Genomic DNA, 25,335 nt, shown 5'->3' with positions numbered 1-25,335 from the left:
TTTATAATTTACCTTCTTTTTTTTCCATATTAAACAATTTTTAGTGTCATCTTTATCTTTAGTAATATATTTTTAAATTTTTCCTCAAATTGCTTGCATACTTTTAGGCTTCTCATTTCAATATGTTCTCGCGATTGCTTTTAAACTTTAATTATTAACAGGGATTTGTTAGTTTTCTACATATTTTTTTATGTACATATATATTTCTGATATTTATTCGAAATAAATTAAAGTGGCTTTATTTTTTTAAGGAAAATTCCAAAATTTTTTGCACAAAATAACATAAATTAATAAAAAGTTTTGAAAATATTGCATTAAATATATTTTCATTAATATATTTTCATTTCATTTCTTTGTTCATAATCAAAGAACACAAAAAAAAGAAGAATTGGATTTATCTTTAATAAAGTACAATTTTAACATAACATGTTAAAATTATTTTTCATCAAGGGTGAATATAATTCTTTGTTTTTTTAAATCTACATCAACAACATTTTTACGATATTTTCTTAAAAAACCGCCAAACATTAACAAATAATAAAAATAATAGTTTATTGAAAATTTTTGGTTATTTATTTAAGTTGGCACTGAAAAAATAGAACTCATTTTTCTAAAATGCATTTCCTAAATGCTTAATAAAATAGTCAGTATTAATGATTTTAAAATTATGGATATGTGCCTTAAGGCACTCTTAATTCTTACAATGTTAAGTCTTAATATTTCGCACACATTTCATATACTTCTATTAATTTCAAGTATATAACTTTTCAATCCATTTAAGCCCACTGAAAATCGTACAAAAGAAATGAGTTTTTCCCCATAGTTGGTCTCTCTTTCGTTGGTTATTTAAAAACAAAAAACGAAAATAAGCTAGTTATAAATAATACAATTTTCCCCATGGTGTACTTTAACCTGGACCATTTATGGGAATTTTCGTCCCCCCCTGGGGATCTATTGTGATACTCATGCCACTTCATGTTGACATTATTTTTATATAAATGCCTAATAATTTTGTTCCCGTCTGTTGCACTTTAAATATTTATATGAAAATGGTTCATTAAGATGAAGCTGAACCTTTTTTTTTTGGTTTTTTATAAACTTGTTGCACACTTAGAGGTCCTCATTGAAATTGATTAACTTTATTTACTCGGCTCGTTTCGCCCATTTGCACGGCTATTTATACAACGTGGCAAATTCAAGGACTGAGAAGCCTCCAACCCAATGGGAGATGGGGGTGGGGGGGGGGGGTCTGTCGACATTGTAAGGCAATATTTTCCGGTTTAATTAAATTGTTCACAGAACACTTGCTGCGGCATTGCAACGGCATCCGCAGTCAGCAGGGAGGCCAATACACCGTTCAACATGGTTTCGAGCGTTTAAGGTGCTTTTGTCTTGGACAACAATTGTGGAAATTCTTTGGCATTCTATAGATGAAAAATTGACTTTAATAAAGATTTTATGAAGCAAGTTGCGTGTCCTTTTTGTGTGTGTGGGGTCTTTGGTTTGATTTATTACCCTGCTGCGACCACATTCATGTATCACTTGGCCATATCAATTGCCCCCTGTGCATTTTGTCTAATAAAGTGCAAGTTGAGTGCCGTTTGTTTTTGTTGGCCTATCCACCATAAATTCATTAGATACTCTAGCACAGGGTCGAGACTGGCTCACATAATTTCACATTATTTAAGGATTTGTTGTTATTCTTGTACTCTTTTGGCCACTTGCAGGTGCCGGAACGAGTACGAGCCATGAATGCTAGCATCAAACTGCTGCTGATTGTGCGTGAACCTGTGACCAGGGCCATATCCGACTATACACAATTACGTAGCCATGCGGCAACAGCCATTTTACCATTGGCCGAGAGTTCTGGTGGTGGCGGTGGTGGTGGAGCATCAGCAGCAGGAGCAGCAGCAGCAGCAGCACAAAAGATGCCATCACAATCTTTGCTCTATGCCAAACTTCAGGCAGCTCATGGCTATGACAATACTTTGGGTGGCAGTGGGGCCGGTGCCAAGGAGACAAAGATGATAAGCAACACAAGAAGGGTGGCCCCAATGATGATGACAACCACGACGACAACGCCAACGCCAAATGCCGCCCAATTGGCTGCCAAGTAAGTGAGGAACAGTAGGAGAACAACCACACCTCCTAACAGCTAGCTCCTGCGACTTGACATGCAAATGAAATGCAAACTGCAAATGAAAGTTGCCCGAAAATCCGACAAAGTGTCCTTGGCTCTTGTCCACCCTCGTCTTTGCGTTGCGTCACTGATGAGGAAAGTTCGGTCTTGTGGCGTCACTTGTTGACAGAGGGAAATGGAAACTGGAGCTGCTCATTTGCAGCTGTTGTCAATTCAATTTGCAGACTGCCCCCTCTCCTGCCCGCCAGTCTTTTTCTCTCTTACTACTTATTTATTTCTTACTTTTCTTTAACCATTACTCTTAGGTCCTTTGAGGAACTGGCCATATTTCCCAATGGCACTGTTAACGAAGCATATCGACCCCTTAGTATATCCATGTATCATGTGCATTTGCATCGTTGGTTGGAGGTTTTTCCACGCGAGCAATTGCTGGTGGTCAATGGAGATCGTCTAATCGAGGATCCCGTTTCACAGCTCAAACGTATTGAGGCCTTTCTGGGTGAGTAGAAGAAGGAAAGAAAAAAGTGTGGCTGCATATTTATAAAAATTAAATCCCTAAACTATATTTCTCTCTCTGTCTCTCTCTCTCATTGGCAGGCATCGAGCATCGTGTTAGAAGCGAACACTTTTATTTCAATGAGACAAAGGGCTTCTATTGCCTGCGCTATGACAATGGAGATCGCTGCCTGCGTGAGACCAAAGGACGAAAACATCCGCATGTCGATCCCATTGTAGTCTCCAGATTACGCAAATTTTTTGCTGAATACAATCAACGTTTCTATGAACTAGTTGGTGAAGATCTGGGCTGGCCGGAAGAGTAGAAACTCAATACAAAACTAACATCATCATGCGCTGCGGTTTTTGCAATTGAGAAATATGGACTGATGGTTAAATATGATAAAGCGCAACAACAGAAAACAGGCAAAAACTCCCACAATTTGGGCCTCAACTTGCTATTGGTTATTGGTATTTGTTTTCTCAATGTGCAATGTGCGGCTAAGTGGGTAGGGTAGGGTAGGGTAGGGTAAACGGCGGACTGTGCATTTAATTACAACGCGAAGCAAACAGAGACCGACCAGCCGGAAAACTGGGTGAAAAATGAACGCAGATTGCAATATATTTTGCCTGTTGCCCAGCCAAACGGCAGATGGCAGGCAGTCAGTAGAGGAGCGCATCCTGACAGTTCAATTATGCGAACTTTTCGTTGTATATGTGTGTGTGTGTGTGTGTGTGTGTGTGTGGGGGTATGTGTACGTATTGAAAAATTGCAATTCTTCCACCCTACCGAACCTACAGCAAGGCAAGCCAGGCATCTAGAAATGAAATAAAATGAAATCGGGAATGGGATGCAAATTTACCTTAACACCAAACGCCAGAGAAAGAGACGAGAAGAAAAAAAAGAAGTGTGTAAGAAAAAATACTAAAATTTACTGTGCGCATTTTTGTGTGCAGAAAGCCATGAAAATGAATATATATATATACACAATATAGTATATATACATTCGTAAATAAAGCAATATCTACATTGATGATGTTCGAAGGTTATATATGTTCTTTTCCTCCCACTCTCTCTCTCTTTATCTCTACCAAATAACCCTATGGTATTTTGGTCTTGTTGGTTAGTGGGGAAAGTGTCTGAGAGCATAAAAATTAATTAAGCAACTAAATGTGATTTTATAGCATGTAAGTGAAGAACAAATTAAAATTGATTGCAATTGAAAAGAGTAATCAATAGATAGAGGAGATAACAGAGACAGCAGACAAATGGAGAGAGAGAGAGAGTGAGAGAGAGAAAGAAATTGGGGGAGGGTCCCGAAAATAGAACTTCGCTACAATTAAATGTATTTTAGACATTAAAGTCGGCTGAATTAAATGTGTGCATAATACTTAACTATATAGTATACATTTGTGAAAACTAAAACATATCATACAGAAGAAGAACAACAAGATAAAATGAAAAATCTACAACTATTACTACTACTATTACCACTAAACTATGTATTAATTAAATACTATCTACTAATAATGAACAAATTTTTAGCGCAATTCGAGGCTAAACTAGCTAATCAACTTATGTTACATATCAAAATGACTAAAAATTCAACCATGAAAACGAAACATATCAGCTGCAATCAGTGGCAAAGAAAAGAAATCACACAACAAATATATATATATCTATATATATTTAACCACATTATATTATATACAATTAAATGTTATATATACCTATATACAAGAGTAACTAAAAGCAAAAAATGTCCTAGTCTATAAGTAAAGTTTTTATTGTTAAACTATTATTGATGATTATTTATAATTTTTTGCCTAGTTTGTAGAAAAGTCCCCCCCACAAAAAAAAAAAAAACAAACGAACCTTTAATATGTGTCATGCTGGTCCTAGACAAAACCCCAATTAAAACAAATAGTTAAATATTTATATACATATATGTACTTAGAAATAAATATATAAATAATGCATATGTTTATTTTATATTTATTTTAGATTTATTGCTGCACTGCCTATAAATATTCAATATTTTGCACCAAACCAAAAAAAAAAGAAAACAATTTAGACATTTAAGATTTTATTAACATAGTTTTTGACAATGCCGTTTTTTTAGCCACAAGTTATTTTATACATACACAAAAAGATATATGTACATGCATACATACAGATCTCTTTATGTATATATATATATATATGTATGTATATGCATATATATTCCTAATGCTAGGCTTAGATAAAATTTACCTATTGTAATTATTAATTATGTAAAAACTAACGAATTTGTCTACGAATTCGTTTAATAGTTATACATTTCGTGAACTTTCGATTCAGAAAAACATACATACCTACAAACATATCATCTCAATGTGAACAAGAATATATATATATACATACATAAATATTAAGAACTTAATTGATTGCGTATTCCATATACAATACATAATACAAATCAAATGATTCCAGGATACTTTTTTTTTTCTTCTTATTCTTCTCTAATCTAAAAACGACGCCAGGTCCATACCCTCCGCTGCTCCTCCCCACGCCCTTTATCATCTTTAGTTCTTTAGGGATCTTCAGCAAAGAACTCAAATAGCGCTTAGTCTTAAATACATACATACAAACATACATTTAATTGTGTTTAAATTCCAAAATTATGCTGAATTCCCTCCCAAGAAACTAAACAGTTTCCAGACATAAATAAATCTAGTAAGCAAAACAAAAAAGAAAATTAAAAATCAAGAAGCAATATACATAATGCAAAACAAAAATATATATTACAAAAAACAAAAACAAAGACTGAAGGTCCTCCGCAGTATATTTTATCAATTGATTTTCGTTTTGAAAACCATCTAAGTATGAGGTCAAAGTGCAGAGACAACGAAATGTTTATAATTTGTTATATTTTTATACAGATAAACCCAAAAAAGAAAAAAACAGACAGGCGGAAAGAAAAACATATAAACAAACAATGATATCAAATAAATATAAATAAATTACTAAACCAATATGAAACCTTGATAATTTACTTCAAAACATATACACACATACATATACATATGTATATGTATTTGTACTAACATATTTTGTCCTTCAAAATACGCCAATTACATATCAAACATATCAGAAAAAATGTTTTAACTCAAATCTAACTCCTCCATTGATATTGATGTATTGTCTATGTATATTTCAAATTGAACGTGTTGAAAAAAGATTAAAAAAAACAAAACAAATCTAAAAAATAAAAAACAAAAAATACCAAAATACTATAACGTACCTTAAACACACAAAAAAGCAACTCAAATCTATTTCTTTAACTCTCAAACTCTTGTAATTTATTCGACAACTTTCAATGTACATATTGAATAGAAACATATACATATACATATACATACATACATATATACAAAAACCGAATGAAAGATAAACCAAAATGCAAATTCAACAAATTGTAAGGAAATCCAAAATCAACATTTTAAGCTATGTATGAAACAAATTTTACTTTTACGCATGCAATGAATAAATGTACTAAAAACATTCACTTCAATTTTGTTTCTTTACAACCCTGCACATTGGGCCCAATTACCGAGTTTTTGGCATAAAATCTAATTTGAGTCTTATCAAATTAAAACTTGGTATATACCTAGGTATGTAATTAGTTTAAAAAGTTGAAATCATGTGGACTACCCATACCACCCATATAAGAGCACATTGCGTATACGTTATAAAGTTGCTTTGGAGCATTTTCATACCTTTTCAAGTTATAGGTAGGTTTGGCCAAAGCCAAATTTTACCTAATCAGAAATCATTAAAATATGAATTTTACTTAACGCTGGTATATATTATAAGTGGCAAAACTCTCTTCCAAATTGGTTTTGGTCTAGAAGCAACAAACACTTTGGTTAAGTTTTCAATTACTGGACATACAATTAATGCATATAAATAACATATAAACTTTTATGAACAGAAAACTAAACAACTTCGGTTTTCCAATTTTACATTTCATGGCATTTGATATTAATATTTTACATTCACTTTTATTTCCAGCTTTAGATGCAAACAACAATTTATCTTTGAAATACAATTAAAAATTGCACGGCTTAAGTAATATTTATATTTTTCATTGATTTTCAAAATTTACTTAAAATCTTTGTAAGATTAAAAACACAAAAATCAAACTTTTGGCCTAATGTTCCATTAGGAAAATCTTTAATTGAGATCTATTGGTATAAAGTTTAAACTATTAATAAAATAATCGGATCTAAAAAATGTAAGTAATTTGTTAAGTAAAAGAAAAAGCTGATATAAGCTATCATTTCATTTTATCATTTCAAATAATATCGATAAGACTTTAGAAAAACATCGATAAAAAGAAATCATAACCAAATCAATAAAGTACTAACAATCGAGTTCAATAGTTATCAATAATAACTTATCATCTCTATCCGCTAGTTTTTGTAACTTTTTACAAAAAAAAAAAATTTGAGAGCAGGTTCAAAATCTAAAACATATTATTATGACGAGACATGGCAAACAACTTTCCATATATAAAGCGCTATGTTATCGACCGGTATGTATGTACATCAACATATGTATACATCTACAAATACCATATACATATTTAACATTTTGTTTTGATATGATTTTTTGTATTTCTATCTCATTTTTCTGATGAAAGTAAAGCTTTTGTTTGTGTGGTGTTTTGCATTGTCGTAGAGCAGAAAAAATTGATCAGCAGAAATTTGTCATGGGGGAAGCTAAAAACACTTAGCAAACACATACCAGTAAAGCATAAATAAGTTTTGTTTATTCTCAATAATTGACGTAAATTTATTTTTGTAAAGAAACTATAAAATTAGAAAATGTTTTTTTCACTAGACACTTAATTACAAGAGTCGATTTTTACGATCATTTAGATTAAGCTTTAACTATACCTTTTGATGTTTTATTTTTCCAATACGTACTATCTACTATTTTTTTGTAGAAATCCAGAGGAAGGCAATCAACTGTAGCTAGAAATGAATTCAACAGTGTAAGAAATTCGAATTTGCAAAACAAGACCGCTCTTTATCTTAATGATAAACAAACTGCAGCTATTACCAGTTGGATCTTACCAGGGTGTTTCTATCCAGGCGGTAAGTCATGGTCATTGATCTTCAATCTACAATTCTCTTTCCTAAATTCGCCTTTTTGATTAGGAAAACTTGAGAGCATCAAGTTAACTAAGAAGAATCCAATTAAATACCATGCAGAGGGTCACAAGGGTTCAAGTCCGTACAATGATCAAAAACGAACCAATATTTTTCATGGATTAGCTGGATTCTTTTCCAAGTAAGCGTATCCCTCTGATCTATTACAGACTTTACTTAAATATAGTTAATTACAGGCAGGGCGACTCATGGGAAACTGTAAAAAACAAAGAAATGCCTGTTATAATGAATGTAACGAAAGAGGCTTGGAAAACCATCAAAAATAAGGATATTTCAGTTTTAATGAATGCACCAAACAAAGCCTGGAAACCATAAAAAATAATGGGAATCCTATGATAATGAATGTACCCAAAGTTATGCCAAATATAAACCAACTGAAACTTATTGCGAAGGAATTAATGGATAAGTAAGTAAACTTGTAAAGTTGTTAATCACAGAAACGATTGCTAAAGTATTCGTTCACTTTGATTTTCAGATTACAAAGCCTAAGAGATCCAAAGACCGGTAAACTAAAGCGGGAGTACAAGGATTTTATTAGTTTTGTGTCTTTCATTGCAAGCTTGGGTTTGCTACGTGATCGACCAAATCCCAAAGCGACTCGCATAACCCAATATTTTATGCATTCTTTCAACAATGCGAAATTGCAAAATGATGTCAGTAGCGTAAACAGTGATCCTAATAGAGTGAACAGTGGTGTAAATTGCGCAAACGAAGATATTAATAGCGTCAACAATGATGATATTGGCCTAAACGAAAATGTTAATATCTGGAACCAAGATCTCAAACAATCTCCAGAATTTCAACGTTTTTACCAAAATTACAAGGATAATATAAGAATGGCGGACACCTACATTGAGGAAGCTGTTCAGAGCTTTGAACTCGTTGATAATGACAATACTCAAAGGATCTTGGAGCAGCTACATAAATTCAAAAATCAGGTGGCTGGAATAATGGCTATTGGCATGATATTTGTCGGCAATAATACGGTTGGTTACCTTCCTAAACACAAAAAGATCGGATTAAATAGGAATTTTTCGCTCTTACCTTTTATTTATAGAATTTTGAAATCCCTCAGGCAGATAGAGCCGGTGCATTTGATCAGATTGGAGAAAATAAATGCATTACAGAAATGGTTTGTTACCTTTCCATGAAGGAGGAACGAAAGATCATCTTAAATAGTTGTTAATAACTTGTTCATATTATTTATAGAGCTCAGAAGAGCCTCAGGCAGATGCTCCCGTTGAGAATAATCAGGTTGGAGGAAATGTATCTATCTTGGATCAGCTGTGGGGACTCTCCAAATATGGGCCCACGGTCATTACGGTTTCTATGCTGATACTGGGTGCAGATACGGTTTGTTTCTTAACAGATTGCAAAAAAAGTTGATATCAAATGCGAATTATTGATTTTTTCTTTAAATTTTAGACCTCTTTTGGCTTTGTCTCAGTGCTTTATCGTTTGGTCTGTTATTTTTCCAAGAAGGTATAGCTCTAAATTCATAGCTTCTCTTACATTTATAGCCAAATTGATATGGAAAAATGTAAGAGGTTGGCAGAAGTTCCCATATAATTTTTTTCTCATTTCTTTTATTAACAGGATTGACAAGATGTTAATTGAAATACCATGAGATGAAGACAAATCTCGTTTAAATTTGATGCCAATTTCGCACATTTTTGGTCTACAGTAACAATTGGATAAAAATAGAGGATATAAAAGGGAGCAAACATTAAAATGTTATCGATACAGACATTTAATAGAATGCTTAGTATTCATAAAATATGAAAATAAATTTAAAAAGTTAATTGATCCAATGTTTTACTCGATTTTTTTCCACTGTGTTCCCTAGCAGAGACACAAACCTGAACCGCTCTGAACACTGTGTTCCCTAGCATAGATACAAACCATTCGCTGGGAAAAGCTCACGAATTATTTGCAATTTGTACAATTATTTGCAACTTGATATTAAATTAAATATAAGAATCAGTTCGGTTGTTCAAAGCAAATAGTTATTAACAAAAAGGTTTTCTTGAATACTAATTTTACTCTATTTAATATTATTAATACAAATATGATCGGCTAGAAATATTATCGATGTCATATGAAGTATCGACCATCGCTACGATCGAGTTCCATAGCGATGTTTTATCATCTCTAAGAATCAGCTTTTGAAACTTTTTTTGTTGTTTGTCAATTGTTCAAGTGTTTCACATAAAAATAAAAACTTTAAATAAAAGATTGAACCCTAGCGAAAAACTTAAGACATTAAATCATGTGGAAATGTGGCAAACCACTTGATATGTGTAAAACACTAAGTATCAGCGGGTATGTACCTAGATAGATACATATATGTATGTGCATACATACATATGTAAATATACATACAAGTATACAAAGAACTAGGTTTAGTTGCTTTCATGTAATACATATTAGATACGATAAGTTTTAATGCGTATGCCGATAATGTTTTTGCTATGACAATATATCAATATCAAGTTCAGTCATTAGAACAAACTTGTAGTTCCCCTATTTAACGCCGCGTGTTAGCAAAAGAAAATAAACAAACAGGTTATCGGAAAGCTTTTACAGTGGTTCCTGTAAAATAATAAAAATATTAGTTTTTCCTCTTAAAATGTAAATATGTACAGACAATACTTTAAAAATGCTTTGAAATCTTCATGCTATTTTAATGAATGTATATTTGACATGCAAATAATATAGTTTTTGGATGTTGATCAAATTTGACACAGTTATTAATAGGTATATTAAGCTGACAAATATTAATTTTTACGTAAGTAATTAATAAACGTGACGGTTTTCGATTCAACGTTCTTATGGAAGCTATATGATATATTCACCCGATCTTGATCAAACTTAGCACAGTCATTACTACATATTTGTATCAAATAGATAAATATTAATTTTATGAAAAGGATTTATGACCTAGAAAATAACAATGAGACTGTTCATGACTCTTACTTTAAAGTTATTTTTCTAAACATTTTAATTCTAGGATATTACCAGCGTTTTTTAATTCAGGCGGTAAGTCATGTTCGCTGATATTTGTATGTACTTACTTAACAATCCTTTTAATTAGAAAAACTTGAAAACACAAATATAACTGAGAAGAATCCAACGACGGACAGTGCAAAAGTTCACGATAGTTCAAGTCCGTACAGCGATCAACAAAGATCTAATATTTTCCATGGAATAACTGGATTCTTTTCCAAGTAAGCGTATCCCTTTAATGAATCACAGACTTACGTCTAGAATGCATATTTAAAGGACGGGCGAGGCATGGGAAACTATAAAAAATAAAGACTATTCGGTGATAACGAATAGATCAAACGATGCATGGGAAACTATAAAAAATAAGGCGAATCCTGTGATAAAGAATGCACCAAATTATATGCCAAATTTTAACCAATTGAAATATATTAGCAAGGAATTTATGAATAAGTGAGTAAAGTTCATTATTAACAAATGGTTTCTATAGTTTTTTCTTTTGATTTTTAGATTGGAGAGCCTAAGAGATTCGAAGACCCATGAACTAATGCCGGTAAACCGTGAGCAGTTTATTAGTTTTCTGACTTTCATCGTAAGCCACGGTTTGTTGCGTGATCGACCCGATCCGATGGCGGCCCGTATCACTTAACATTTACAGGACTTTTTGAGCAATAAAAGCGTAAACGGAGATTTTAAAAAATCTACCGAGTTTCAACGTTTTTTCGACAACTACAAGAAAAATATGAAAATGTCAAACACCTACCTTGAGGCAGCTATTCAGAGCTTTGAACTCGTTGATAGTGACAAGAATAAATGGGTCTTGGAGCAGCTACGTACATTCAAGAAACAGGTGGCTGGGATAATCGCTATTGGAATGCTGATTGCAGACACATTTACGGTTGGTTTGCTTCCCAAAATCCAAAGGGTTCATGTTAAATGGAAAATGTTATTTCCTGTTTTTTATAGAACGCAATTCGTCCTCAGGCAGATGCACCCGTTGAAATTGACCAGATTGGTGAAAATGAAACAATGTTAAATCAGCTGTGGAGACTTTCCAAGGGTGCACCTGCTCTTATAGCAATATTTTTGCTAATGTTAGGGGCAGATACGGTTCGTTACAGTTTACAAAAAAAAAGTTAAAATCTAATGCTAATTATTGATTTTCTATTTTAATTGTAGACCTCATTTTGCTTTGTCTCAGTGATTTATTATTTGCTCTGGTACCTTTCAAAGTAGGTTACGATAAAGCTTTGTTCTACTCCAAAAAGTGAATAATCCTTCCTATCGATCCAGGAACACAATTCGAATTGCTATTTCAAAATTATAAAACTTAAATCTTAATCACTGTGATTAATTAATATGTTTTATAAACTTTGAATATTTTTTCTATCAAATTAATACATAAACTTTACCAATAAGTAATATAATAAGAGAAATGTGGAAAAATGGAAAATAAAGTTGAATGTTTGCCTTTTTTGTAGAGAAAACATTATCGGGACAGTTTCCAGCTGAAATAATGTTTACTCCTAATAATAAATCCTTTAATAAATCATATTGGTTTATTATTAGTTTTTGAAGCACTGTGCATTCCTTTGGTGGAGCTTCCTTCTATCATAGGTGCAAACCATTCACTGGGAAAAGCTCATGAATTAGTTGCATTTGTTGGAACTATCTGCAACTAGAAATGAGCAAATGAATACTAGAATCAGTTGTATTTTGCAATTACATCGGACCGGTTGTTCAAAAAGCTCTTGTAATAATTTTAATAATTAATAAGCTTTTAATTGCTGCTCACAAAAATAACAACAAAAAGACTCAATATAATATACATAAAATATTTAAACCAATAAATAAAAGACAACTAGAATATTAATAAAGATGTGGAATAATGGCAAACAACTTTTTGCGTATAATAGGCACGGTTATCAGCTGTTTCAGGGTACTGGAACTGTAAAGGAGAGAAAGCTTTCAATAAATACGGTACTTGGTCAGCAGGTGAGTAAGCTTCTAATGAGAGCAACAAAAACATAAAGAGAGGGAGAGAGAGAGTGAGTAACGAGAGCGAAAGTGAGGCAAATTTGTTTTGTTTACAAACAATCAAACCCTGTGAGAAATTTGCAGGACCATTCGGCTTTAATAGACAAGACCCCTCCACGAAATGATGCAAAATGGCAGGAAGCGAAACCTTATAATGAAATGCCTGGACCTAGTAATTGGCGGTTGCTATCGTTCTTCTTGCCAGGCGGTAAAATATCTCCATTCTACATACTCCTCAATGTGGCTAAGTTTCTTTTTCTTCATCAGGTGAGCTCCATAATACGAATCTCATTCAAATGAATCGTCGTTTGCGGGAGTTGTATGGAGACATCTATCGCTTTCCTGGCATGATGGGCAAAGCGGATGTGGTTTTCACCTACAATCCGGAAGACTTTGAGGTGACCTACCGCAACGAAGGCATTTGGCCCATACGCATTGGTCTTGAGAGTTTTAGTTATTATCGCAAAGTGCAACGTCCTGATATATTTAATGGCATAGGTGGACTTGTTTCAGAGTAAGGCAAATCTCTTGATTACTAGATGCTTGGATAAATGAATTATTTCAGACAGGGCAAGGACTGGGCAGATATACGAAATAAAGTCAATCCGGTTCTCATGAAGGTGCAAAATGTTAGACAAAATCTAGCTCAACTTGATCTAATTGCCAAGGAGTTTATAGACAAGTAAGTAATGCTCTTTAATTAACAAAAGGTTACTTCCACTTTTTGTTTGTATATTAGATTGGAGACCCTAAGGCATCCTAAGACCCATACCCTCCAGGCTGAGTTCCATGATCAGTTGAAAATGTGGGCTTTTGAATCGATTAGTTTTGTGGCACTCAATACACGCATGGGTTTGCTAAGCGATCAGCCTGATCCGAATGCTGCCCGTTTGGCTAAGCATATGACGGAATTTTTCAATTATAGTTTCAAGTACGATGTCCAACCATCGATATGGCCGTATTACAAGACTCCCGGGTTTAAGCGTTTTCTCAAGACCTATGACAACATTACAGAGATCACAACCAACTATATTGAGGCAGCCATTCAACGTTTCGATGCCACTGGTAATGGTAAGAATAAGTGTGTCTTGGAGCAGCTATTGGGCCTAAACAAACAGGTGGCTATGGTCATGGTCATGGATATGCTAATGGCAGGCTTAGATACGGTTGGTTAAAATCACTTCAAGACTGAAAGAATTTATTCTCAGAAATTATATTTACAGACCTCATCGGCATTTATAACCATACTCTATCATTTGTCGCGTAATCCCTTGAAACAAGAGCTTCTTCAAGAAGAATTGCAGCGCATTCTGCCCCATCCCAATGATCCACTGACCGAGGAGAATACCAAGAATATGCCTTATCTCAGGGCCTGCATCAAGGAGGGACTACGTATAACTTCAATAACACCTGGAAATTTTCGCATTACCACCAAGGATCTGATACTTTCTGGCTATCGTGTGCCTCGTGGCACTGGTGTACTTATGGGTGTGCTAGAGCTCTCCAACAGCGATGAGTATTTCCCCCATAGTGCGGTATTTCTACCCGAACGTTGGCTTAAAGCTGCCCCACCCGATCAACCGGATGTTCAAGCCTGTCCAGAAGCTCGCTCCCGTAATCCCTTTATATATTTACCCTTTGGCTTTGGACCACGTACCTGTATTGGTAAGCGGATAGCCGAATTGGAAATAGAAACCTTGCTAATTCGTCTACTACGTTGCTACAAAGTCAGTTGGCTGGCTGAGGAACCACTGCAATACGAGAGCACAATCATATTGGCCCCTTGCGGGGATATACGTTTTAAGTTTGAACCCATTGCAACAACTTTGTGATAACAAAAATCAAGATATTTATATATAGAAATGTGTTCAGAGTATTTATTCGTACTATTAGCTAACAATATAAGAAATAGGCAAAGATATAGATTTAGATTTGGATATAGGCATAAAAGTAGAAGTAGGAAGAGGAGAGGATTAAGATTAGCGCCGATTGCGACCACGGTAACGCTGATGAGGATGATTATGCTGGCGAGGATGTTGCTGCTGTTGTTGCTGCTGTATCTGTGGCTGTTTTTGTGGTTCCTTAATGCTCTGGGCATCTTGACGTTGCGACTCAATCTCATGGGCTTGAGAAATGTTGGCCAAGACTGCTGACTCCAACTCCGAGGCCTCGCAGTGATAGTCTTCCATATCTATAGTGGGTGTAGAATGAGCTAGGCATTGCACAAGTAAGTACTTAAAAATAATTTAAAATTTGTTTTCAAATCACTTACCCAAGCCAAATTGAATAATGGCAGACTTTATTTGAGGTCCCAGGGTGGTATTAAAAGTAGTTGGCGATCCTAGAAACAATGAAAATCATAAATGAAACTAAATTAAAATGCCAAAAATTTGAATTTAGTGCTTGGGAACAGACCAATGGGACTATAAAAAATATCTTCAGAGGAGGTAGCTGGTGTAAGGGTATCGACAATGGGATGGTTTGGATTGGATGTCTGGGTTTTTAGCTCTTCAGTTTGGGTATCTTGCTGGTTATCTTGGTTAACAATGGAAACGCAACTGCTACTGCAGTTGACGGTGTCTTCAAATGGGGCTTGGGATTCGGTAACAGGATCGTTTGGGTTTTGGGGTTGGATATCGGGATCGGGATCAACGTTGGCTGTTGTGTTTGAACACATGCACGGAGTAACAGAAACAAAGACAAAATACTATCGTTAAAATGTTAATATCATAAAAGGAGATCTGGTCACCGGTCATATGTGATCCAGCAAGCCAAGAGTTACCTGCAGCTGCCGTATTGTTGTATAGACGAGTGGTTTTTAACGGCTGATCCTTTAACTCCTTATGATTCTCCTTCTCCTCCTTTGGGGCTGCCAAGGGTTTTTGCTCTTCTTGTTGCACTAAAATATCAGGAACCAACAGCGCGATAGAGAGAGAGAGAGAGAGAAAGTGGGAGAAAGAGAAAGAGACTAGGTCAGGATGCTAAAAGGTATGTCATGGCCAAACTCACAAAAAGGTAAATTTTTAAATCGATGGTTCGATGAATGGATATATGGGTGCATGGTAAGGATGTTCTCAGTCGATCAAATGTATATAAATCAATTCTTTTTGGATTTCTTTTATAGTTTGTTTTTGTATTGTATTTCATGACAAATGTTTCAAGTTCAGTTTTCTTTCATTCCATCTACGCTTAAATCGATATTCGATACTTGGTGTAAAATCTAGACTTAGGAGGCTACGAACAAGAGAGTCTAATAACAACAGTTCAATGTCCATTACCAACTTCCGTCGTCGTCTGCTGATGCTCCTTGTCGCCATTGCTGGTGATAATTGTGGTCGTGGGTTTTGTTGCATTTGCATGTTTCTCCTTATCGCCATGAACTCCATTCATTGCCAGAGGCTTGGCCTAAACACACAAACACACACACACATACATTAGTCTTTTCTGAGTAGAGAGTGGAATTCATTATACTCAATGTTACCTTCATGTCATCAACCACATCGGTTTCCTCTTCGCTGCTGCTGCTGCTTGGATTCGATTTGGAATTATCACTGCTTTCCTCACTGCTATCATCACTACTTTCACCAGCTGCATTAGGCACAAAATCAGAGTCATCTTCCGAATTCACATTGGCATATTTGGCCAACATTTCATCGATGGTCAAATTGTGATCGGCTTCAGTCTGTGACTCTTCTTCACGCGGACGTTTGCTAACATTCTTTAATGGATAAGTCTTAAGTTTTTAGATGAGTGAGTTAAGATGACCAAATGAGAGCACTTACCTGTTCCAGGCTGTTGCTGTTCACTGTAAAGAGACGTCCACTATTGGCTCTCTGTACACCAGGACGACAAATGGCTCGCGATAGCCATTGACTGATCTTGTAGGTTAGTCCTTTACCGGCACCATATTGTAGCTCCTGTTCGCGTTGCCTCATCACCTTCAGGCCATGCAGACGTATGGCCCTTAGTTTGCGACGACGTGTTTGAATGAAATAAATCATATCTGTGGGCGACACAGGACCATTGCCAATCATCAGGGCACCCATCGATAGCCACATGCGTGTCACACGTAGCAGAATAATCAGCATCAAGAATGCCATCCATGGTAAAGGACGCTCCAAAGGAGCAGCATTTTTCTCTAACCAAAACAAACAAAGTAGGGAGCGATTTAGGTAAATGGATTGTGCAATTTTTCGATCAAGTATACTCACCCTGAGGCAGACTCCACTTGGCAGTTATCTCGATCATCCTTAGAGCCCTATCACCACGTGCTATCACAAACTGTCCCAGGCGTGTGCTGGCAAAGCGTTCTGCCTGCTCTCGCACTTTGTCATAGAAATTACGTGACTTGTGCAGTTCGCTGACTTCATCGTCTCCGATATTATGTTCATGTTGCTGCTGGTGATCTTTAGCTCCAAACGTTCCCGTTGCCTGTGCCATTGCCAAGATGCTTCTGCTGCTGCTGCTACTGCTGCGTGATTAATAGGCATAATTATAAATTTATATATATATATATATATTTTTTTTTTTGGCTTATACAAGTTGAGAGTACAAAGAGATTATCTCTATAGGCGAGTGCCGCCGCTGACTCGTAAAGGTACAAATCGGCCTGGATGATCGGCTCGGCTCCGCGTGATTGCTGGCCTCCGGACAACCCAATCCATATATACACAAAATTACTTATATACATATATACTCATTTTAAAATAATAATAATAATAATGCCGACAATTTCTGACACTGTCTGCCCATTAGAACAGAAAGTAGATCGCTTATCAACTAATAATCGCCTCGGTTCTTTTACACTTTAAATTCGCATTCTTTTTTTTTCATCTTTTTTGCTCGTCGTCTAGCAAAACTTATACTACCTAAATGACTAACGACAGATGAAAAAATGATCTAAACAAATAATTCAAATCAAAACAAATTAAATAATATAAATTTAGCACAAATGAACTTTGTACACATCATCTCCGCTTAGATTCAGCGGGAAACGCCATTGAGGAATGATAGTTTCTAAGTATTATTATGATTATGTGTGTGTTATGTCTACCATATTTGCAAATTCCGTCCGGGATCTCTCCTAATCAGTAATGTTTGACAGTGTGGGAGGTTAGTCTAGTTCTCGGCTGTTGATAGTTTCAGAATGGAAATGTTTTCTATTAGATTCTTAAATTGCGAAAGCGCAATTTTGTTTTAATTTTTGGACAAATTATGTCATTTTTAATATCGGAACTTAAGAACCAATATACGAAGAGTTACATTTATTTTTTATTGAATATAGATTTTAAAAGAATATATATTAATTTCCTAATTGTATGCTATAACTAAGAAAAAGGACGAAAGTGTGTCTTTAGACAAACTGTCATTGAAATCAGTGTAAAAAAATGGACAATAAGCAAATATTGTCAAGGTAAAACGTTAATAAAATAGGCATAATGTTTTATTTTTATGTTTTGAGTCATGGATTTGGGATTTTTACGACAGTTTTAATTGATCGAACTTGATTCGAAGAAGAATAATTTTCTAAATATAAAAATAAAAACTCAACAGGTAAAAACGAGGAAGAATCTAAGTAGATAAAAAATTAAGAGCCATCTTTATTAATTTATTAACATATTATTATATTAAATTTATGATTCCATTCGATTTAAATTATGGAAAAAAGCAGGCAATATACTTTTTTTATTTCTCCCTTATAATAGATAATGCCTAAAGAATGGAAAATCTTGTGTCTATTTGTAATTTTTGTAGATAATTGGAATGTTATTTAAAATTATGGCTGATTTAAAGTTCTAGAAAACTATGGAGTAATGCTTATAAAATATATGCGCACACCAAAAAAAATTGAGTAAAGTTCTTCTTTTTAATTAGAAACCTCAGATGTTAAAATTCCATTAAATGACTATAAATCTAGCGAAACCTAAACAACTATATTTACAATTTAAAGATCTGAAGAATCTAACTGTACAGTGATATATATCATATATCAAAATCTTGCCAAAACTAAACAACTTGATTTCGAATTAAAAGATCTTTACCCAGTGCGGAAATGTGGAAAAGAAGTGAGCATGTGTTTTTATTTATAAGATGAAATCGATAATCAACTTCTTTGTCTCTGAATGAGATTTTATATATATGTACATACATATATTGTTATAGCTACATATTTTTTTTATGTATGTACATACAATTAATAAAAAAAAAAAATTACACAAGCATTCATATTTATTTTATGTATATTTATAGCGCTTATTGCATCGCTCAGAAAATACGCGAAAAAAATTTATTCAATTAAATAGCAAAAATAATAAAATTATCACAAAAATTTGTTGGACGGGATCAAAGTTTATCGAGCTGAATGCAAAATCGAAAGCTATACACACACACACACACACACACACACACACACACAAAAACACGCATCTATACATACATAGTTCGATGTACAGTGTAATGAGAGAGCATAATGAAAAGTCGCATAGAAAATAATTGCAAGAAGGTCTCGTCGAGAAAGTGCAAGAAGGGAAAGAAAAGGGGGGAGAAACGAAAAAGAAGCGCCGACAAGGCAAGAAAGAATATGCAAATGCAAGGCGCAAAAGAACGTATGTACACATATGTATGTATAAGTAGATCTAATAACTGTGTGACGTTGACCCCGCCTACACCACACTGATAACGGTAGTTTCCATTCCAAATGGCGAAGCAACGGAGAAGCACCGAACTAAAGCATGTCCATCTCTATTACTTAGTTGTACTTACCGGTCTTTCGTTCCCTCTATTTCTTTTTGTTCTCTTTTCTTTCTTTTAGGATTTTTTCCTTCTTATTCTGCAAATTGCAATTCGATCACTTTCGAACCAGCCGCAAGAATCGTTGTTAGATACAAATCTCTTATCGTACGTTTATGTAGATTATTTTCATATAAATTCTTAAACAAAAAAACACTTTAAAATCTTTTTCAAAAACTTTACTTATTTTAATTAATTTTTTTTTCAGATTGGACAACGGGAAGGGCTCTACGTGTGGTCGTCGACGCGGCTGCACAACTATCGAGTGACTGAACCAAGTGACTCGAGATCTTCGCTGTAGAACCGATCCACGATGGGGCTAGGAATCACCAACGAATGCTCGGCAATAGCTCATCGTGTGATTCGTGGGATTCGTGTTATCTGTTGAGAGACAAGTGATCTCTCTCAATCTCTTGCCCCCTCTTGTTAACAACGAAAGGTAAGAAAGAGAGACTTGTTATCGATAATCTTGGATTTATTTATGGTAAGCCAAAGTTTTTACATTCATCATGCCAAATGCATCTCCATACCCACAAAGTTGCCCAAAAAAAGGCCATGGAGTACTTAAATTGAGTGTTTAAAAATGTTTTTGATTATCCATACGAATGGAGATATATATGGCTATATATCATATAGAGAAAAAGTCACAATTACGTATTTAATACTCTTGGTTTGCTATCTATCCATCGAGTTATATTTCTCTCTCTTCCTGTTTCGCAATACGTATTTATACCCTTTACACAATCTTTAAAACTTTGTAAATTTTGGCACAATGATTTTTCTAATATTCGAACTAATCCAAGAAATACGAAATTCAGCATTTGCTGACTTGTCCTAAATCAAATGATTACTGAACTTAAAACAAATTCTACACCTTTAAAGAGGCAACACTGTACTACTGGTAATGATTTTGTTTGTAAAGAAAAAAAAATGCTTATACCATCAATCGATTTGAACAAAATATTGGTTCGTTTAAGGTTTTTAAACACTGAAGAATGTAAATATAAAGCAGTACAAAATCATATTAGGGATTTTCATAAAGTACATATGAAGGTATATATAAAATTTTCACTTTCACTTTTTTTTTCTAATTCTGAATCCAAATCATAGAATCAGTACTTGTTAAAACATAAGAACTTTTATAGAGACTGGTTTTCATATCGAGAAACAATTAAAATTCTAATAAATGTTGCGTATTCTAAACCTCGTTCAAAAGTATGCATACATTTTTGGATAGGAATAAACCAAATTAAACTTAATTCAATAAAAATCATTCTTGACTAAAGATAGATATAGATATTACGTATATTAATATTATGAAACATGTGATTCCCTACAAAATTTGTTCGGAAATAAATTAATTAGTTTAACAGAGTACCATGTACTCTATTTGATTATTCCGATCTGATTAGTCGTTACCAAATGAATTTGTTTGTTATCTTAGACAATACACATATATTATAGAAGATTATAATGGGACGTTTTGAAATTCGTCAAAAATTTACGTAATTACCGATTAACAAAAATTGCGTTTCTAATAATTTTAAAAATCTTTTCAATTCATTTCGGATGTGTCTACCTATTTTTCTTCGACTGATTAACTTATAACTCTTTGAGTAATTGAAATATGTTAGCTTTTTGTTTTCGTTGACTACGGAAAATTTATGAAATGGATGTTAAAGGGTTTAAGTACTTAAATGTTCATTTCATATGCACCTGATCGTATTCAAACAGAAAAAGAGAGAAAAAAAAAACAAAAGCACTCTTTATGATAAACAATTCTCTTGAATACTTCAACAAGTCAATTTGTTGACTTTTACTTTTACCAATTGCAAGTCAATTATTGTTATTTCTTTCTTAACAAATGCTACCGTTTATCCTTCTCTCAGTCCAGTCAGTTTATTCTCTTCCTCTCAGCGTATTCCTGTGCCGCTCAATTTGATGGAGCACTCAACCGAAAGCTTTTCGTTTCGCTCACTAAACCGTGTGGCAAAAGCTTCCACTAGGAATTCAGTTGCGCAAAAACTCTCCACAGAAGCGGTTGGCAGGCGGGAAACGTTTCTCACCGGAAAACCTCATAAGAAAAAATATAAAAAACCAAAAAAAAAAGCTATACGCAGAGTTTTGGCCAAATAGTGCTATTAAGTTGGCTTATCCATTCATCTCGTGTGTGAAAAAGAAGCAAACACGAATCGGGGTGGTAAAAATGCTGCACGTTGTAAAAATATTTGGTTGACTGCAAGTGCAAAAAATTTTGAAAAATAAAAAGAAAATACCTTCACAGTGGGTAAAGGGAAAATATAATCAAAGAACGCGCAACAAAAAGCCCGAAATGTGATGGCATTGTGAATGGAGCTGTAGCCAGCCGAGCGAACGAACCAACCAGAACCAGAACCTGAACCTGCCAGTGTCAAGGGAGGCGGAGGATACCGCTCGACGAGCGTTTGCCTATGCCACCGAAAAAATCGTGAATCGAGTGCCCTGGTGTTGGTGACCTCACAATGTGTAAGTGTTTAGCTCGGGCAGAGTGAAATAAAATGTTTTGGTTTTGGCAATTGATGATAAGCCAACTGGGGAGGGAGGAGGGCTGGAAGCGCCACCTAAAAAAAGACTGACACGCTGCCGGGTGCAAAATTATGATTTGCTGACTATACAAGGAACCCGATAGGGTTGACACTGAAATATGCTTGTTTTTTTTTTTTGGACTAGGGTTTAAAATTGGGGTTACACTCCTAGGTAAATGACACAGAGAGAGAGAACGACAGCTGTTCCTGTTTTTATTTCTATATTTTTAAGCAGCTTAAAGTTAAAAAGCCTGCACGTAATCCGTTATGGCCCCACGGGTCTGCGACACTATGCTCCTTCACTCCGCTTCATCTCATCTACTCAGCTGCTCCACTTGACTCGCTTTGATGCTGCTAATCCACGTTCCGGGAATGCTGTTTCATTTTATTTTTTTTTTTTGCTTTTCGCCTACTTTTACTTGGGTCGCCCCATTCTAAAGGGGCTAACATAATGTTTTTGTGCTATTTTTATGCGGGTTGACTACAGCCTTAGCGAAATTAGTTTGCGCATAAATTTACTGGCCAAGAAGAGGTGGGTTGGAAAAGTTTACCAACTAACTAAAAGTTAAAAAATCTTGATATTGAATTGAAATTGGGAATAAAGTTTCCTGTTGAAGTGTAGAAAACTTGAAACTTAGTTATTTAGTAGTGACAAGGCATACATTAGTTTATGGCTCTAGTTTTAGGGTATGGGGTCTAGTTCTAGTTCATTGCCCGAAACTTTTGTTTTATGCTTGCTCTTTAAGCCTAACATGAATGTTTTAAAAGACTCTCTTCAACTTTTAATTCAATTCTTTGTCCTTATTTAAGTTTAAGTCTTCAGTTGTCTTCAGTTTTAAGGCTTTTATGTGACATATTTGGTTATTCATATAGCATATCATGTTAAATGGGTTAGCTGACGAAATGAATGGATTCCATTACCTTAAACTTTGTCATAAAGACATTTTCTTAGTAAGGCATCTTCTAGTTATAATAATGAAAATCAATATATGTAAAACATAGAATGTATTATGTATTCTAGTTAGTATATGCAGTGGATAATCTAGCTTATGAACTTGATTATGATTTTATTGGGCAGAGGGAAAAATCGATCATTTTGTAAAGAAAATCGTTGTTAGATATTGAAATTTGATAATTTTTATAGAAAAAATCTCGCTTTTGTGGGCGGAAATTTACCTTGTTCTCCTCCTTACGCCACTGTTAGATACAAAGTTGAGTTTCTATAGCTAAATTATTTGGCAAACTTCTCAACGGCTAAACATTAATTCAATTGTTTTAAAAACACATTTTTTGTTAACAATAAATTGTTAAGTTTATTTTTCTTTATCTCGATTGTGTCAAGATGATGAATGGATCAGCAGAAGTCTTGCTTTTGATATAAGGCCTAGAAATCTTGTTTTAAAAATTCATTTCTCATCATGAGAATCAAGGGTGTAACCAAATATTGATAGAGGAGGGCAGCTATCACCTCTTAGAACAATGAATTTTATTCTTATTTATGAAATTTATTTACTTTAAAATTTAATTTTGTTAAATTTTTGTTTTTACTAAGCATTTAATTCAATTCATTTAAATTTGGTTGTTTTCCCTCCCTGATTTGAAAATTGTCTACGCCCTTGATTAGAACTAGAAGACATATAAAACATTTATGTGGTTTTTATAGTTTTGTTTTTGTGACATCTATTTGGTTTATATTAATTTGTTCATTTATATCACAAAGTTGCTTTTAAAGTGTATTTTAATTTAATAGATTTTCTTTACTTGTCTAAAGAGTTTCATTCTAAATGAATTTTTAGTGCATTTTTTATCACTTTGCATTTTGATTACCTTTGTGACACCCCTCGCAGATTGTGGTTTTTGCTTTTGTAGCAGAGTTTTTATTTTGGCGCCACAACGGGCAACGGGTTAGCCTGACTATTAAAAGTCCTGACCCCACGCACTACTGAACGATAACCGTGGATGTTTCCCCATTGCTATATGGCCAGAATATTGTGTTGCCGTTACTCATAACGTTATGGCGTCTTTGCATGCCGCTGCGTTTCCGGTTCCGCACACACACACACACACTCACACAGTCACTTACATATGTATAGTCTAGATGGCACTTGGCATGGCTAATGAATATGGGCAACAAATTCTGGTGCTTCTGTTTTTGTTTCTGTTTCTATTCTGCTCTTCTGTCTAGATGTCGCGTGCTATTTTGGCTTGATATATTTCTTTTAATTATCGCTCTGCGCTTGTTTCTCACTTGCTTTACCCCAAACCTCGCCCCAGTGCACTCCCTTTGGCTCTATCATTGGTTTTTTGCCTATTTATGCGACCATTTGGCATGTCAACATAGTGCTTAAGGCTGGGCGGGGGGGTTCGAGTGGGAGAAGGGGTGCGGTTGCTGTTGGCTCCGAGGTGTCTTCGCCTCCCGCTGTGTCTCTGTCTTCTTACAAGTTCATGTAATTGATTTGAAATTTGTTGAGACCATCTGCAAAATTGCTACAACATTTGCAACATATTTTCTTATGTGTGCTCACTGAGGGCGACCTCATCGAATGTAATTCAAAATGGAATAGGAAATATCATGGGGGTCCCAGGATGCTGGTAAATTGAAGTCATCGAGAAAAAAGTGTGTTATACTTTGTCCTTGAAATGGCAGCTGTGTGAAGCAAAAAATTCTCTTTATCATTTTTACTTTACTCTCTTTTTTGGTGAACTTTTTAATTACTTGCACAGACTTTCAACACGCCTGCGAAAAAATGGGCCACAAAGGTAAGCCAGTTAATTAAAATGGAATGACTCGAGGCCATGTTTACCCAGACATGGGCACACGGACCACGACCACGACAAAACAGACAACTGACATACATACACACATATGTATGTATATCGACGTTGGAGTACGTTCTATATCAGACTTAATCCAAGCTCTTTAACAGTTGCTTATGAGGCATTAGCATAAAATCCTCCGCACTTTGATGTAATTAAGTTGGCTTTTAGGTTTGTGACGTAATAATGTGAGGACTTTTAAGGACTTTGATTTTAATGGTCAAGAAGTGGAACTGCAGCTGCATCATTTATGATGGCCGCCAGCCTTAGGTT

The 25,335-nt window shown here is 34.7% G+C and overlaps 5 protein-coding genes across 12 annotated transcripts in view; 4 read left to right on the top strand and 1 right to left on the bottom strand.

The window, feature by feature from the left end:
• The window catches only part of LOC6638230 (heparan sulfate glucosamine 3-O-sulfotransferase 5), a 56,463-nt gene extending 53,315 nt beyond the window's left edge, over positions 1 to 3,148 (top strand). The window contains exons 6-8 of the mRNA XM_002061424.4: positions 1,728 to 2,113; positions 2,446 to 2,639; positions 2,738 to 3,148. Coding sequence (XP_002061460.1) covers positions 1,728 to 2,113; positions 2,446 to 2,639; positions 2,738 to 2,961 — 804 coding nt within the window. The 3' untranslated portion in view covers positions 2,962 to 3,148. The remainder of the gene's footprint in view (positions 1 to 1,727; positions 2,114 to 2,445; positions 2,640 to 2,737) is intronic.
• A 3,951-nt stretch (positions 3,149 to 7,099) lies between these two features.
• LOC111518965 (cytochrome P450 12b1, mitochondrial-like) lies at positions 7,100 to 9,663 on the top strand. 2 transcript variants are annotated; one of them, XM_023177402.2, is made up of 9 exons: positions 7,100 to 7,212; positions 7,627 to 7,777; positions 7,841 to 7,973; positions 8,029 to 8,258; positions 8,328 to 8,838; positions 8,910 to 8,984; positions 9,062 to 9,205; positions 9,278 to 9,334; positions 9,449 to 9,663. In XM_023177402.2, the coding sequence occupies exons 4-9, from the start codon at positions 8,185 to 8,187 to the stop codon at positions 9,452 to 9,454; spliced, it is 867 nt and encodes a 288-aa protein (XP_023033170.2). In that variant the 5' UTR covers positions 7,100 to 7,212; positions 7,627 to 7,777; positions 7,841 to 7,973; positions 8,029 to 8,184; the 3' UTR covers positions 9,455 to 9,663. The 2 variants fall into 2 exon arrangements, with proteins under 2 accessions (XP_023033170.2, XP_046865498.1); XM_047009542.1 differs by having other exon boundaries at positions 7,100 to 7,216.
• Positions 9,664 to 10,047: 384 nt separating this feature from the next.
• LOC111518901 (probable cytochrome P450 12b2, mitochondrial) lies at positions 10,048 to 12,350 on the top strand. Its single transcript, XM_047009540.1, has 8 exons — positions 10,048 to 10,174; positions 10,863 to 10,891; positions 10,947 to 11,079; positions 11,135 to 11,308; positions 11,366 to 11,408; positions 11,514 to 11,753; positions 11,822 to 11,965; positions 12,035 to 12,350. The coding sequence occupies exons 1-8, from the start codon at positions 10,122 to 10,124 to the stop codon at positions 12,089 to 12,091; spliced, it is 873 nt and encodes a 290-aa protein (XP_046865496.1). The 5' UTR covers positions 10,048 to 10,121; the 3' UTR covers positions 12,092 to 12,350.
• A 364-nt stretch (positions 12,351 to 12,714) lies between these two features.
• LOC6638344 (probable cytochrome P450 12b2, mitochondrial) lies at positions 12,715 to 14,755 on the top strand. The gene is made up of 6 exons (XM_002061425.4): positions 12,715 to 12,850; positions 12,977 to 13,100; positions 13,160 to 13,406; positions 13,458 to 13,574; positions 13,632 to 14,058; positions 14,116 to 14,755. The coding sequence occupies exons 1-6, from the start codon at positions 12,734 to 12,736 to the stop codon at positions 14,722 to 14,724; spliced, it is 1,641 nt and encodes a 546-aa protein (XP_002061461.2). The 5' UTR covers positions 12,715 to 12,733; the 3' UTR covers positions 14,725 to 14,755.
• LOC6638346 (RNA polymerase II degradation factor 1) lies at positions 14,742 to 19,958 on the bottom strand. 7 transcript variants are annotated; one of them, XM_023177294.2, is made up of 9 exons: positions 19,655 to 19,958; positions 17,104 to 17,363; positions 16,675 to 17,030; positions 16,374 to 16,625; positions 16,171 to 16,297; positions 15,675 to 15,791; positions 15,308 to 15,550; positions 15,165 to 15,233; positions 14,742 to 15,104 (listed from the first exon to the last, which is right to left on the bottom strand). In XM_023177294.2, exons 2-9 carry the CDS (start codon positions 17,330 to 17,332, stop codon positions 14,872 to 14,874), a joined length of 1,626 nt encoding a protein of 541 aa, XP_023033062.1. In that variant the 5' UTR covers positions 17,333 to 17,363; positions 19,655 to 19,958; the 3' UTR covers positions 14,742 to 14,871. The 7 variants fall into 7 exon arrangements, with proteins under 7 accessions (XP_023033062.1, XP_023033071.1, XP_023033068.1 ...); XM_023177303.2 differs by having other exon boundaries at positions 14,742 to 15,083; positions 19,655 to 19,957; XM_023177300.2 differs by having other exon boundaries at positions 16,374 to 16,610; positions 19,655 to 19,957.
• Between the last annotated feature and the right edge of the window lie 5,377 nt (positions 19,959 to 25,335).

Source organism: Drosophila willistoni (genome assembly GCF_018902025.1).
Source record: "Drosophila willistoni isolate 14030-0811.24 chromosome 2L unlocalized genomic scaffold, UCI_dwil_1.1 Seg139, whole genome shotgun sequence".
NCBI lineage: Eukaryota > Metazoa > Arthropoda > Insecta > Diptera > Drosophilidae > Drosophila > Drosophila willistoni.
Note: the sequence above shows the minus strand (reverse complement) of the source record. Positions and strands in the feature narration are given on the sequence as shown.